Below are 15,367 nucleotides of genomic sequence, written 5' to 3'. Positions count from 1 at the left end.
ATCTTTCCCACTATCTCTAAGCTCAGCATTTCCCAGAAACTTGGAAAACAGTCTCATTGTTCTGATGTGCACTTCACTTAGTGCCCCAGATGTGAATTTCCTATATACATATTTCTCCTCCAAAGGAATTTGAGGCTGTAAATCTTGGAATTTTCGTTAGTTTACTCTAGTGAATTCTTTTTTTTTTTTTTTTTTTTTTGCAGTACGTGGGCCTCTCACTGCTGTGGCCTCTCCCATTGCGGAGCACGGGCTCCGGACGCGCAGGCTCAGCGGCCATGGCTCCGGGGCCCAGCCGCTCCGCAGCATGTGGGATCCTCCCAGACCGGGGCACGAACCCGTGTCCCCTGCATTGGCAGGCGGACTCCCAACCACTGCGCCACCAGGGAAGCCCTCTAGTGAATTCTTGACAGAGAACATCCCCTCATGTACTGATGTGTGGCATGTGTCACAGTTCACTTGGGTGGTGACAGGACTAGCTAATGGAAGTGGACAGGACGTGGAATGTTAGGGTGACTCTGTCTCTAACAAGGAGCACCCGTTCCACAATATCTACACATGGAAAACCCAGGCCCAGAGAAATGGATTGGCTAGGAATCACCATCACCATCATTTCCTGGATCCTGAGGGGGTCTAGATAGGCAATCGGTTATTTCTGGTCGTCCTTTCCACAGACACTTGAGATACACATGTACTTGAGATATGAGCTTAGCAATCTAGATTTTTATGATTTGTGTTTGATCTTTTATGTCATGTGACTTCAGATGGAATTTTGTTTTGCGACTTGAGCTCAACTTTTTTTTTTTAAAGAAATTTATTTATTTTATTTACGTATTGCTGTGCAGGCTTTAGTTGCGGCGAGTGGGGGCTACTCTTTGTTGCTGTGCGTGGCCTTCTAATCGTTGTGGCTTCTCTTGTTGCGGAGCACGGGCTTCAGTGGTTGCGGCACGCAGGCTCAGTAGGTGTGGCTCACGGGCTCTAGAGCGCAGGCTCAGTAGTTGTGGCACACGGGCTTAGTTGCTCTGCGACATGTGGGATCTTCCTGGACCAGGGCTCGAACCCGTGTCCCCTGCATTGGCGGGCGGATTCTTATCCACTGCACCTCCAGGGAAGCCCTGAGCTCAACTTTTAATCTAATAGTCTGTTAATATCTCTGAAAGACTTCCTTAGTAGAGAATAAAGTATTTAATCTCACCTCTTTAAATAAGTGTTATTTATGATTTTTATTGAATTACTATAATTATTAATTTTTAGTGTGATGTAATCGTGGTGTTTATTCTTGACTATAGAATGAATTCAAAGTTATCAACAGCTACTAATTAAGTGTTTAGCATTGTGCTAAATGTTTCGCATGTGTTACCTCATTAAAACCCCAAATCCATATTAGTATCTCTAATTATAAAAAGTGGACTTTGAAATACTTTGAAATTCAGAGAGATTTTGTTGACTAGCCCAAAGATACACAGAAACTAAGTGGAAGAACTGAACTTCAAATGAAAATGTTTCTCAGTTGCCTAATCATTATAAGATTACAATACATTCTACTATTAGTGCTTAAAATCATTAACTGTAAAGCTTATAAACAATGGAAATGAAATAGTACAAATCACAAACTCACAATGACCTCCATCGAACTAATATAGCCAGTTTTAGCAAACTTTTTAAATTTTATTTTATTTATTTTTTAGCGGTACGTGGGCCTCCCACTGCCGCGGCCCCTCCCGTCGTGGAGCACAGGCTCCGGACACGCAAGCTTAGCGGCCATGGCTCACGGGCCCAGCCGCTCTGTGGCATGTGGGATCCTCCCGGACCGGGGCACGAACCCATGTCCCCCGCATCGGCAGGCGGACTCCCAACCACTGCACCACCAGGGAAGCCCTTAGCAAACTTTCTAAGAAATGTTTGCTTTCTTTCTTCCTCGCTCCTCTAGAGAGAGAATAAACAAGTATGCCCACCATTGTCCCATCCCAGCAGAGGTCCCCAAGGTGGGGTGTGTTTGTATGTGTAAGCAACCCAATAAAACCCAGCAGCATGGATGCAGCAAAAGAAGAGAGAAATATTTCCTCAAGTCTTTTTGATTCTCTGAGGGAAAAGCAACAGGGGAGGGAAGAGAGGAGATGACAGGTTGACATGGCTGGTTTTACATGCCTTGTGTGTGTACCCTGCTCTTGCAATCCTTACCCAGCTGTCCTCACAAACTCAGCTGTGTCACCGAAGCAAACAACAAACCAAATGTCGACACCATTCATTATGTGTCTAAAGGCAGGACAAAAAATTCTTAAAATGCAAAGTTTTTGACTCCATTCTCTGAAGTTTGGTATATAGATACCCTATTACTCCGATGTCTTTTTACAAATAAAACTTGAATTTGATTATTTCACTGGAATATTCCATCTAGTTCTTAAAGACAGTCAAGATTTTATTTCTATCAAGTTTTCTCCATATGTTATTGGGGTAGTGATTTATAATTCTGGTTTTGAAATATCTTCTAATATCTCTGGTTATCTCAGAAGATGCCAAAAAGTTTTCGAAAAGTCCTCCAAGAAAAATGTTGAAACATCTCTAGAGGGCTGTTAAAATAATTCCTCTATTTTTCTCCTTCCAGAATCGCACCATGCCAAACTACAAACTCACTTATTTTAATATGAGGGGGAGAGCAGAAATTATTCGTTATATATTTGCATATTTGGACATAAAGTATGAAGACCACAGAATAGAACAATCTGATTGGCCTGAAATCAAGTCAAGTAAGTAGCACAAATGTAGTTCATGGAAATGTATGTAGAGAAAATGTTTCCAGAACCTTTTGTCTTTCCTCAGGGAAAGGAAAATAGAAAGGTTTTTAAATCTCATGGAGCTTTACACTGAGAAGCAGCAGTTCAGGCAAGTTAAATAAATGCTCTGCGACCCAGAAAATTTCCTATTGAGGTGAAAACACAAAACTGACAGAGGGGGCATATAAAAATAACACAACATGAAGCTTTATCAGAAGAGCTGAAATGGAGGAAATACTGAAGTCAAACTTTTGACCATTGGACTAGCCTGGGCTTGCTCAGATATCAATAACATTTGGATGATAGATAAGATAAGCTGCTGTAACAGAAAACAAAACTCAGATGGCTTAAATAACAAGGAAATGAATTGTACCACATAACGGAAAATCCAGAAGTAGGCCAGGTTTCAAAGGATGGCTTTATCCATTTTTCCTCCTCAGCGTGTTGGCTAAATCATGAAGCTGGTAGCAATATGTTTGCTGCAATTCCAGCCTCGCAGTGTTGAAAAGCAATTTTGAGAGGCTAGAGGAGAAAGCACTGCTTCCTTAAGTGTTCCCAGAAGAATGAGGAAAAACTTTCCAGGAGACCTCAGCAAACCTCTCATGTTTCACTGGCTCAGATTGGGTCACGTGTCCATTTCTGAACCAATCATTGGCAAAGGGAGTGGGAGGAACCTTAGAATCATCTAGTCCACCTCTGAAGTAGGGGATGGAAGCAGTTTTCATGAGGCTTTGTGACCATATGAGAGAGGGGTGGGTACGTGAACAAAACTGGGGTCTGTATGATCAGAGGAAAGAGCAAATTTACAAATTGGGCGGGTAGCACAATGAAAACATGCTTCTTAGCACTCAGGACAGTGAGGAAGAATTAGAAATATTATTAAACAAACAAAAGTGTGTGGTTTTCAGTTAAGTTGTAAGTCATCCTCTAGATGCTTGCCATGTTCCCTGGAAATACTAAATATTAAGTGTCTAAAATTTATATTTTTACGCTAGATTATTAAAATTTCAGATAAAGATGAAGCTGAAGAAAACAACTATATAGCATTTGTAGGCTATCAGAACTGGATAGTCTGCAGACCCTATTTCATTTAATTTCTCTAACACATCAACACGGGATGTATTATTGTTTCTATTTTATAGTTGGATTAACTATTAATTTTATAGTTGGAAGCACACAGAGTTTAGGTATTTTTTTCCAAGTTCACAGCCCTAGCAAGGTACAGCTGATTTTCAAACACAGGTCCATCTAATACCATAGCCCAAGTTATTTGCACTAGATAATGCCAACAAAAATAATACCATGATAATTGACGTATTCACAATAAGTATTGCCACTTGCCTTTTGGAAGCATGAGTTTCTCTGAAGTCATTGCCCCTGTAATTACTCCTTTTCTTATCAGAGAACTCTTCTCCGATGGGATAGAATATCTTATTTCCTGTTCTTCTGAAACTTTACCTTTAATATCCAAGCATTTCTTCTGATATCAGAATTTGTACATGAGCTTCTGTGGACATAAAATAGGTGAATATTAAATTTATCCATTAAATAAGTCAAGATGAATAGCAAGTTGTGGAGGTATTACATATAACAAATTCTGCCTTTTAGTTTTTAGATATAAGTTCTTTGTATTCTTTATACCCTATTCTACCTTAACTTTTCATTGTTATTAAAAATGGAATTACTGCATTTTCTTAATGTTTTCACATATTCTTAGAATTGAAAGGGATCTTAAAGTTAATGATGGTTAAGCTACAGTTTCAAATGCTTTAACATACACCCAACACAAAAATGGCTTAAAGAGGAGAAAAATTTATTTCTTTTGCATAAAAGCCCAAGTTAGTATAGCAGTTCTGCCCCATGATGTTGTCAATGATGAGGCTCTTTCATTTCTGTTCATCTGCACCCGTAGTGGGTTCTTATTGACACAGTGTGAATAGTTCACCCTCCTTCCATATTCCAACTCACAGAAAGTGCAGAAGAGGGAAGAGAACACACCTCTTCCTTTTAACAGCCTGACCAGGAAGTTGCACACATCACATCAGTTATATCTGTTTGGCAAGAAATTAGTCACATGGTCATGCATTACTACGAAGGAAGCTGGGGAACGTTGACTTTATTGTGGACAACCATTTGCCCGGCTAAAAATCCAGGATTTTATTACTTTGAGAAAAAAAGCAAAGAATAGATATTGAAAAGCAGTTTCTATTACAAATTGTATCTGGTATCGTCTCCTGTCCAATTTAGGGATGCTCTCTGGTGTTTGAAACTCGCTATGACCATCCCCTCTGCTATAATCTAGAATATCATTGGATACTTCTATTAAAATTTTCTTCCTGCTCAAACCTGGTAGATTGTACACATGTGTTTAATCTCTCCTTTAAAAACATTAAAGTACTTAAAAAAAAGTCACCACCACCCCAAGGACAAAGAAATCAACCTTGAATATGATAGCACAAAATTCTGGAAGCTAGAAAACCGGTCAAAGAATGGTAAGGTGACTTACCATTAAGGCCAGTGATGCTCAAATATAAGCCTGGAGGAGGAGAAGGCAAGCTAAATCACCCCAGAGATCCTCCAGAGGGTCAGGAATTGGTTGCAAAAGATAACTTTAAGAGCTGAGCTGATACAGGTTTGCCTGGAAAAATATGAAGAAGCAGTATGACCACAAGTTCCCTCTCTCTCCCTGGAAGAAGCATAGAGATTACTTTCAAGAGGATGGACCAGAGGATTCTAGGACACCAGGCATGTCTCGGACACAATGCTACAGTAAACATGGCATTCAGTGGAAGTCTAGAAACTAGATGGTGGGACCAACAGCCCTTTCCCCTGCTCTACAATCAATGGCAACCAGACTAATATCCCTTACACAGGAAATGGGAGGAATTCTCTCTGGGGAAGCTGATCAGTCTAAGAAAAACGTCTAACAGATACTGAACAGATGGGGATCCCTCAATGAATTTGCCTAGCCCAATCTGTGGGCAAGCCCCTCCTATACACACTGAGGTTCCAGTGAGCGTTTACCTCTTTGCCCTTTTAAATAGTAATGGCAAGTCAAAAGTTAACCCATATTTGCGAAAACTCTCTAATATAAAACAGACCTAAAACCAAACACCTCTGGAGATGTCAAGATGGTATAGCAAGAAAACAAGTTCAAAAATATAAAATCCTCAGAGAAAAGAGAAGATATTCTATACAATCTTAAAGGAATGTATGGAGACAAAAAGTTCTTGGAAATGAATGTCGGATACAAAGAAATCAATAAAATGATGAAAACTAAGTAAATCCCCCAGAAAGCACAATAGGAAAAAAACAAAAAATAAGAGAAAAAAGATAAGGAAAATTGAGAATGAACCAGTTTAGGAGGTCCAACATCTCCATGAAATTCTGGAAAGGGAGAACAGAAAGAAGAGGGAGGAAAACTTAAAAGAATCTTCCTTATACAAAATTGAAATTACCTCCATGTGGCTTTCATACATTGGTCTTGGACTTACCATTTTAATGCATGGAGAACCAATTATTTTTTCTCTCACATCCAGTTATTATAAGACATTTAGTAAATTTAAGACATCATAGAGAAAAAGACATTGCAGTATAGTCAGTTTAATGAAAACGCTCTGAAGTTAAGGAAGGTCTTTGGCTGAATTCAGAATTGAGTCCCTAGGTAACTCATTACCTGTATCTCTATTTAGATGTCAACTTTTGGAGCTTCCTTGATCGTTTCTCTGATCATTATTGTGAAATTCAGTCCACCCTTCCCACCCCTGACTCTACTTCTTGATTTAGGTACTATTTCCTATGGACTGTCTGAGATCCGCCATCACATCTAGGTTCAAAGGACAACTCTCTTCTCTTCCTAGAGTGTTCCATTTATTGCCCCTGGTTTGGGTTTGCTCACCACCCAAGTAGAACAAGCTTCTGTTAGACTCTGTCTGCTAATTTACGTGTAGTGCCTGTGCCTGCAAGCATAGGAACAGCACAGAGCAGAACGGGACCATCACTCCTGGCACAAGTGTAGACATTTTTCTAAGACGTTTTACCAAGATCACAGTAGCTATGTTGGCAGCCATATCATACTGAGGCCTTGCATTCAGCACCGCTAAATCTCTTAAAGCTTTTTGACAGGTGCTCCCGTTAAGTTACAACTCCAACACCATGAAATTCTTTTTTTCTGGAACCAAATAAAGGACTTAGCATTTGTCTTCTTAAATTGCTTCTTGTTAGATGCAGCCCATATTCCAATTGTTGGCAATTATTCCAAGCTTGGCTAAAATGCTTCCAGTAGCTGAAAGCTTACCACCTCATAAGAAAACACATTCCATTGTAATAGCTCCAAAGGTAACAGAATTATTCTTCATCTTGAGTTAAAATATGCCCTTTAGGACTTCCCTGGTGGTGCAGTGGTTAAGAATCTGCCCGCCAATGCAGGGGACACGGGTTCGAGCCCTGATCCGGCAAGATCCCACATGCCGCGGGGCAACTAAACCCTTGTGCCACAACTACTGAGCCTGCGCTCTAGAGCCCGCGAGCCACAACTATGGAGTCCGTGCTCTGCAACAAGAGAAGCCACCGCAATGAGAAGCCCGCGCACCGCAACGAAGAGTAGCCCCCGCTCGCCGCAACCGGGGAAAATCCCGCGCGCAGCAACGAAGACCTAACGCAGCCCACCACCAAAAAATTAATTAATTAATTAAAATATGCCCTTTAAAAATTTCTTCTTGGTTCTCATTCTGCATTTTAGAGATAGTCCAAATAAGTAAGATTATTTTTCCATTTGATAGCTATGCCATGTTGGAGATGGTTTTTTTTTTTTTTTTTTTTTTTTGCCCTACCCAGGTATGTGGGGAGTTTCTTGCCTTTTGGGAGGTCTGAGGTCTTCTGCCAGCCTTCAGTATGTGTTCTGTAGGAGTTGTTCCACGTGTAGATGTATTTCTGGTGTATCTGTGGGGAGGAAGGTGATCTCCGCGTCTTACTCTTCCGCCATCTTCAAGGTGCCCCCCTTGGAGATGGTTTTTATGTTCCACTTCATTTGTTCTGTCCTCTTCAGTGAAGAGTGGTCGAAGTTCTTCAGCCAATCCTCATATCATGTGATTTTCAGACCCTCTCTAACTTGGATACTATCCTTTGGGCTTGCTCTGATTTTTAATGTCTTTCAAAAACATGGCTCTTAGAACTAGAAAACAGCTGAGTAAGAGTTCCAACTGGATTTCACCTCTCACTTGGCTCTCACCTCTATCAGGTGTGTGATCTGGACTATTTCTATAACCTCTCTTCACCTCATTTCCTCATTTATAAAATGAGATGGTAGTTAATACCTACTTCATAGGGTTGTTGTAAGTACCAGAAGACTGAATGGGCATGTTAAATATTTAGTACAATGCCTAGCACAAAAGGAAGCACCCCTCAAAATGTCAGGCATGTTAATTCCCTCTTGATTACATACTTTGCCTCAAATAAGGCATCACAGTTTGTATCAGTTTTATTTGGGACTTTGTTTTGCTCACTGCAGTATCTCAAACACCTGGAATAGTACTTGGCACACTTATTAGGTAAGTGTTCAAAGATGTTTTTATTCCTGATGTGAACTGTAGTTCATCTTGTACTTATTCAGTGCAAACAAAAGACACTTGAAGGTTGATTCTAGTAGTTGTGTTACAGTCATGGGATTATGAGTGGCACTTTATTCTTTTCCCTCTATCCAAAACAATTATATGTCCCAACCTAAGGCACTGGTTGGGAAAATTGTGATTAATTCGTATGGCAAAATGTATGCTTTAAAAAATGATGTTTTATTGATTTAGAAAGATTTTAAAAGGTATTATCAAATTTAAAAAAGTGGTTTACAAACATATATACATTATGATTTTGTTTTGATATATATATGGGAAAGCAATTAAAATATTTATCATTATGTGGTAGAATTATTTTTATTTATCTTCAACTTAGAATTTTTCTATAAGGAAGAATAATAAATTATTCTCTGACAAAAATATAATAGGTTTAGATAAGAAAACAAAGTAGGATTTACAGATAAATATTAATACACCTGCTATGAATCTGTCCTATATTTGTACAAATATGCTTGTCGCTTACTATATACTTCAAATGATCAATAAGAATTTGGCTAAGTTCCTTATCATAACTCAATATCAAACTCTTCATATTCCTCAGACTATGGTTTTAAAGAATAATTAATGTAATCTCTGAGGACTGAAAATTTAATAAGGCTTTAAAAGTTTAAAAAAATTATATAGTAAGTATGTGAGATAACATATAATATATATCGATAGTATCACTGTAAACTTGGGGTTTAGACCCAGTTCTGTCACTAAGTCTATAGCAGCTCTTCTAACAACTCTTCTTTTCCCCTTTTCTAAAAAAATTGGGGTATAGTTGCTGTTCAATATTATATAAGTTGCAGATGTACAACATAGTGATGCACAATTTTTAAAGGTTATACTCCATTCATAGTTATTATAAAATATTGGCTGTATTCCCCATGTTGTACAATATATCCTTGTAGCTTATTTTATACCTAATAGTTTGTACCTCTTACTCCCCCACCTCTATCTTGTCCCTCCCCTCTTCCCTCTCTCCACTTGTAGCCACTCATTTGTTCTCTATGTCTGTGAGTCTGTTTCTTTTTCTAACAACTCTCTATTTTTAAACTTGTAAAATGTAAAGATTCCACTAGAGGATGCCTAATGTCCCTTCTAGAATTAATATTCAAGAATTCTGTAACGTTACTATCATGTTTTATTTCCACAATTATCAGTAAAATGGAAGTATTATAACTTGATTTTGTTCTGGAAGTTGATTCTTTGCTCATTTTATTTTAAGCTCTTCCATTTGGGAAAATTCCCATTTTGGAAGTCGATGGATTGAACCTTCACCAGAGCCTAGCAATAGCAAGATATCTGACCAAAAATACAGGTAATATATTTATTGTGTGTACAGTTTTTGATAACTGAAAAAAAAACATGGCATATATTCAATATTCATTAAGTAACGTTATTACTGAATGGGATTAAAATATAGTGCAAAGGAGAATGGGATTCAGTGCCAGAGAAGTATAAATATACCATCTCTACCAGTTTAATTTCCCCTGAGTTCCCTAGACAATTAATTTTATACTGCCTGCAGTCTCTCCTGCCCCACACTTCCTTGTCCTCAATCCCTTATTGGAATTTAGCTGAAAAATTAGACAGATGTGTCTGAACCCAAACTTTTGCTAGCATGCATATCACAGGTTATCAGAGAAGATTAATTAATGGGAAATACGTGTGGCATAGGGAGGCTGAAATGACTCATACTATTAAAATCAGGTACCCGATGTCTTTCATCCTAATCATGCTAAAAAAAATAGAAGGGGAGTCTCCTTTGCCTCCATAAAGTGCCATCTGAGGCCTCCTGAGTGGGTCGTTGGCTACTGGATTGCTTATTCAGCGCATGCGCCAACGTGATGAGATGAGGAGTAATAAGGGAAACTTAGTTCTCATCTTCGCCTGGTGCCTTTCCCCATCTTATGCTCTGCTGTCTTCTCTCTCCCCTCACACTCTCATAACACTCTTTTTGAGTGAAAGGCTACATTTGGCTTCTTTTAAAGACCCTTTCTTTATAAATAATCTGCTGAATCACCATGTCCCACTCCTGACACTGACACCCTCTTTGCTACCCCCAAAACCACTATGATCCAAGCTGTAGAGACATGGTTATCTTTTTTTTTTTTTAATTCGTTTAATTAATTAATTAATTAATTTGGCTGCGTTGGGTCTTCGTTTCTGTGCGAGGGCTTTCTCTGGTTGCGGCGAGCAGGGGCCACTCTTCATCGCGGTGCGCGGGCCTCTCACTGTCGCGGCCTCTCCTGTTGCGGAGCAGAGGCTCCAGATGCGCAGGCTCAGTAGTTGTGGCTCATGGGCCCAGTTGCTCAGCGGCATGTGGGATCTTCCCAGACCAGGGCTCGAACCCGTGTCCCCTGCATCGGCAGGCAGATTCTCAACCACTGCGCCACCCAGGAAGGCTGAGAGACATGGTTATCTTACCAATAAAATGGGCCATAATTACTAGACCTTCATTTTTGGACCAAAGTAATGTATGTATGTTAAAAATACAAAAATTTGTGTTACACTAACACATTTCAGCCAACAAAATTTTTTGGAAGTTTAAAAGAGATGGAGGGACTTCCTTTGTGGTCCAGTGGCTAAGCCTCTGCACTCCTAGTACAGGGGGCCTGGGTTCGATCCCTGGTCAGGGAACCAGATCCCACATGCCACAACTAAGAATTCACATGCAGCAACCAAAAAAAAAAAAAAAAAAAAAATAAGATCCCATATGCTAAGACCCAGCAGAGCCAAATAAACTAATAAATAGATAGATAGACAGCTAAATGTAAGAGATGGAGATGCCTTCTGACTATGGACATTTGACTTTGAAGTGGAAATGACATTTGCGCTCAGCCTGAAAAGACACCTAGAATTTCAAGAGAAATATCTGGACTTGAGCAGTGTTTCTCCAATTTTATGTGCATCAGGATCACTTGGAGGTTCATTAAAACAGATTGTTCAGCCTTGTCTCCAGAGATTGTGATTCAATAGGCCTAGGGTGGGAAATTTGCATTCTTACCAATTTCCCAGATGATGCTTATGCAGCTGGTCCATGGAACTCACTTAGAGAATCTCTGGACTAGAACATTCCAGACAGAAAAAATGGCAGGAGAAAAAGAAAAGAACTTCAAAATTTGCTGGGTGGAGCGGAAGCAGAAAGAGAAAGGGATGGAAAAATAGATTCTGGTAAGAAAGAGCCAGAGTATTAATGTCATCCCTTAAAGAACTGTAGAGTTTTTTGGGGTTTTTTTTGCGGTACACGGGCCTCTCACCATTGCGGCCTCTCCCGTTGTAGAGCACAGGCTCCGGACGCGCAGGCTCAGCGGCCATGGCTCACGGGCCCAGCCGCTCCGCGGCATGTGGGATACTCGCAGACTAGGGTATGAACCCGTGTCCCCTGCATCGGCAGGCGGACTCTCAACCACTGCACCACCAGGGAAGCCCCTGTAGAGTTGTTTTTAAATTGAGATATAATTCACATATAACATTACATTAGTTTCAGGTGTATGACATAATGATTCAGTACATGTATATATTGCTAAATGATCACACAGTAAATCTAGTTAACATCCATCACCTCACGTAGTTACAGATTTTTTTCCTTGTGATGAGAACTTTTTTTTTTAATAAATTTATTTATCTATTTATTTATTTATTTTTGGCTGCATTGGGTCTTAGGAGAACTTTTAAGAACTACTCTCTTAACCACTTTCAAATAGATGGTATTCTTAGCTATACTCACCATGCTGTACATTACATCGCCAGGGAGTATTCATCTTCTAACTGGAAGTTTGTATCTTTTGACCACTTCCACCCATTTTACTGCCCCTACCACTGCTCCTGCCTCTGGTAACCATCTGTTCTCTGTATCTTTGAGTTAGTTATTAGCAGTAATTTTTAAAGATTCCAATATGAGTGAGATCACACAGTGTTTGTCTTTCTCTGTCTGACTTCAACTTTAAATTTTTATCTGGAAAAGCAACATAACCATGGCTATGAGCTTAGGAAGATTATTCTGGCCATACTTTGTTTGGCATGACTGCAGGGGTGCCTATTTGGGAAATATGAGAAAGTTTGTGAAGATAGAATCATCCTAGGGTTAGAAGACATACTGGCATGTGGAGGGAAGTCTATTTGAGCAGGAGAGTAAGGGCCAGGCAGACGACACCTGGACATAGCTCCTTATTCCCATAACTCCTTGGCCTTATGCTCTTCCTTGTCCTCTTCTTAAAAGAAAAAGTTCCTTAACTTGCAGTATCCTTTCCATTGTCTGTCTTTCCCAGTTAGCCGTAAGTGCCATGCAGGCAAGGAATTGATCTCCTTTGTTCACTGCTGTAGCCCCAGTTGCGGCCGACCCCAAAGGATACATAGAGAACTATCCCAAAGGAAGCTGAGAGGGCTTACCTGGTGGCGCAGTGGTTGAGAGTCTGCCTGCCGATGCAGGGGACGCGGGTTCGAGCCCCAGTCTGGGAAGACCCCACATGCTGCGGAGCAGCTGGGCCCGTGAGCCATGGCTGTTGAGCCTGCGCGTCCACAACCGGTGCTCTGCAACGGGAGAGGCCGCAATAGTGAGAGGCCTGCGTACCGCAAAAAAAAAAAAAAAAAAGGAAGCTGAGAATATGGCTCTGGAATTTGGGACTAAACATGTTGAATGAGTCATCTGTATAAAATTGACAGCTGAAGCCTTGAGTGTGGAAGTCAAAGTAGGGATGAAAATGAGTGAAGAGACCTTATGATACAATTCGGAGGGATTTCTCAAGGTCAGAAAGAAGAATCAGTCTTTGAACATCACACACATGAAAATATAGATAGCTTACAGAAGAACGCTGATTACTAAGGCATTTTCTTTCACTTTTAACAGCTTTATTGAGGCGTGATTTACATACAGTTCACCATTGTCAGTATATACAGTTCCTTGATTTTTAGTAAATTTATACATTTGTACAAAAGCAACCTATTTTATATTTTTATTTTTTATTAAAGTTACAAGTTATAGGCGTACAATATAGTGATTCACAATTTTTAAAGTTACACTCCATTCACAGTTATAATAAAATATTGGCTATATTCCCTGTGTTGTGCAATATATCCTTGTAGCTTATGTTATACATAATAGTTTGTACCTCTTAATCCCCTACTCCTATATTGCCTCTCCCCGGCCCCACTGGTAACCACTAGTTTATTCTCTGTATCTGTGAGTCTGCTTCTTTTTTGTTATATTCACTAGTTTATTGTACTTTTTAGATTCCACATATAAGTGATATCATACAGTATTTGTCTTCCTCTGTCTGACTTATTTCACTTAGCATAATACCCTCTAATTCTATCCATGTTGCTGCAAATGGCAAATATTCTTTCATTCTTTTTTATGGCTGAGTAATATTCCATTGTGTATATATATATATATATATATATATATATATATATATACACACATCATATCTTCTTTATCCATTTATCTGTTGATAGACACTTAGGTTGCTTCCTTATCTTGGCAATTGCAAATAATGCTGGTATGAACATTGGGGTGAATGTATCTTTTTGAATTAGAGATTTTGTCTTTTCCATATGTATGCCCAGGAGTGGAATTGCTGGGTCATATGGTAGTTCTATTTTTAGTTTTTTGACAAACTTCCCTACTGTTTTCCACAGTGGCTGCTCCAATTTACATTCCCACCAACAGTGTAGGAGGGTTCCCTTTTTCTTTTTCTCCACATCCTTGCCAACATTTGTTACTTGTGTCCTTTTTGATGATAGCCATATTGACAGGTGTGAGGTGATATCTCATTGTGGTTTTGATTTGCATTTCCCTGATGACTAGTGATGTTGAGCATCTTTTCATGTGCCTGTTGGCCATCTGCATGTCCTCTTTGGAAGAATATCTATTCAGTTCTTCAGACCAGTTTTTAGTTAGATTATTTGTCCTTTTGATGTTGAGTTGTATGAGCTGTTTGTATACAATGGATATTAATCCCTTATCGGTCATATCATTTGCAAATATTTTCTCCCATTCAGTAGATTGTCTTTTCATTTTGTTGACAGTTCCCTTGGCTGAAATGCAACCTATTTTAGAATGCTTCTACACTGAATCATTTTAGAATGATTCCTTAGCAAAATGATGGTCAGTGAATGGCAGTAAAGAAAAAAAACAACACTTCTATTATTTTAAACTTATAGTTCCCAGGAAGCAAACAAATGCTCCTGACAAAAAATTATCTGCACATGTAACAGTAATTCTTTCTACAAGATAAATGATAATGTATGTACAGGTTATTTATTGTATTATCACTTGCACTAGCAAAAGACTGGAAACAAACCTAATCAGTTGAGGCTAGTTAAATAAATTGTGGCACTTCCACTTAAAGGAATCCCATGTACCTGAAAAAAAAGCAAGGATGCCCTTAAGGGACTTGTAAGAAAAGACCTCTAGGATATATGGGGGAGGTGCGTTTTGAGTGGGATACCGATTCTTATTTTCATTAAGAAACAATGGAAGAATACAAAATAAATGAATGAAAATGGTTACCAATATGGTAGGTAGGTAAGGAAGCAAAATGAAGTGAATGGGTCAGAGGTGGAAGTTAGTCTTCACCCGACACTGTTTTATATTGTTTTGAATTTTTGAACCATATTAATATATTGCCTATTTTTAAAAAAGTTTTACTATAGTAAAATAAATTGAGCATATTCTTGGGCATAAAATGGCCTGTCTCTATTCCATAGATTTGGCTGGAAAAACAGAAGTGCAACAATGTCAAGTTGATGCAGTCGTGGACACATTGGATGATTTCATGTCTCGTTTTCCTTGGGCAGAGAGAAAACAAGATATAAAAGTAATGTGATCAGTTTGCTGTTACTGCTATTAATCATATCCACTTGCCAAACATTATGTTAGGTGCTTTTCAAAGTTCCTTTTTATCAAAGTAAGACATACATCTAGTTTTAAAATATCAAATTATATTAAAAAGTTTAAAACAAATTACTACAGTGATT

General features: G+C 39.1%; 1 protein-coding gene across 1 annotated transcript in view; it reads left to right on the top strand.

Annotated features, from left to right (window-relative positions):
* Nucleotides 1-1,880: 1,880 nt before the first annotated feature.
* HPGDS (hematopoietic prostaglandin D synthase) overlaps nt 1,881-15,367 on the top strand; it is a 29,898-nt gene continuing 16,411 nt past the window's right edge. Inside the window, exons 1-3 of the mRNA XM_027116932.1 lie at nt 1,881-2,744; nt 9,612-9,704; nt 15,098-15,207. Coding sequence (XP_026972733.1) covers nt 2,612-2,744; nt 9,612-9,704; nt 15,098-15,207 — 336 coding nt within the window. The 5' untranslated portion in view covers nt 1,881-2,611. The remainder of the gene's footprint in view (nt 2,745-9,611; nt 9,705-15,097; nt 15,208-15,367) is intronic.

Source organism: Aethalodelphis obliquidens, unplaced genomic scaffold (assembly GCF_003676395.1).
Source record: "Aethalodelphis obliquidens isolate GAN/ISIS:26980383/991018 unplaced genomic scaffold, ASM367639v1 scaffold17, whole genome shotgun sequence".
Lineage (NCBI taxonomy): Eukaryota > Metazoa > Chordata > Mammalia > Artiodactyla > Delphinidae > Aethalodelphis > Aethalodelphis obliquidens.
Note: the sequence above shows the minus strand (reverse complement) of the source record. Positions and strands in the feature narration are given on the sequence as shown.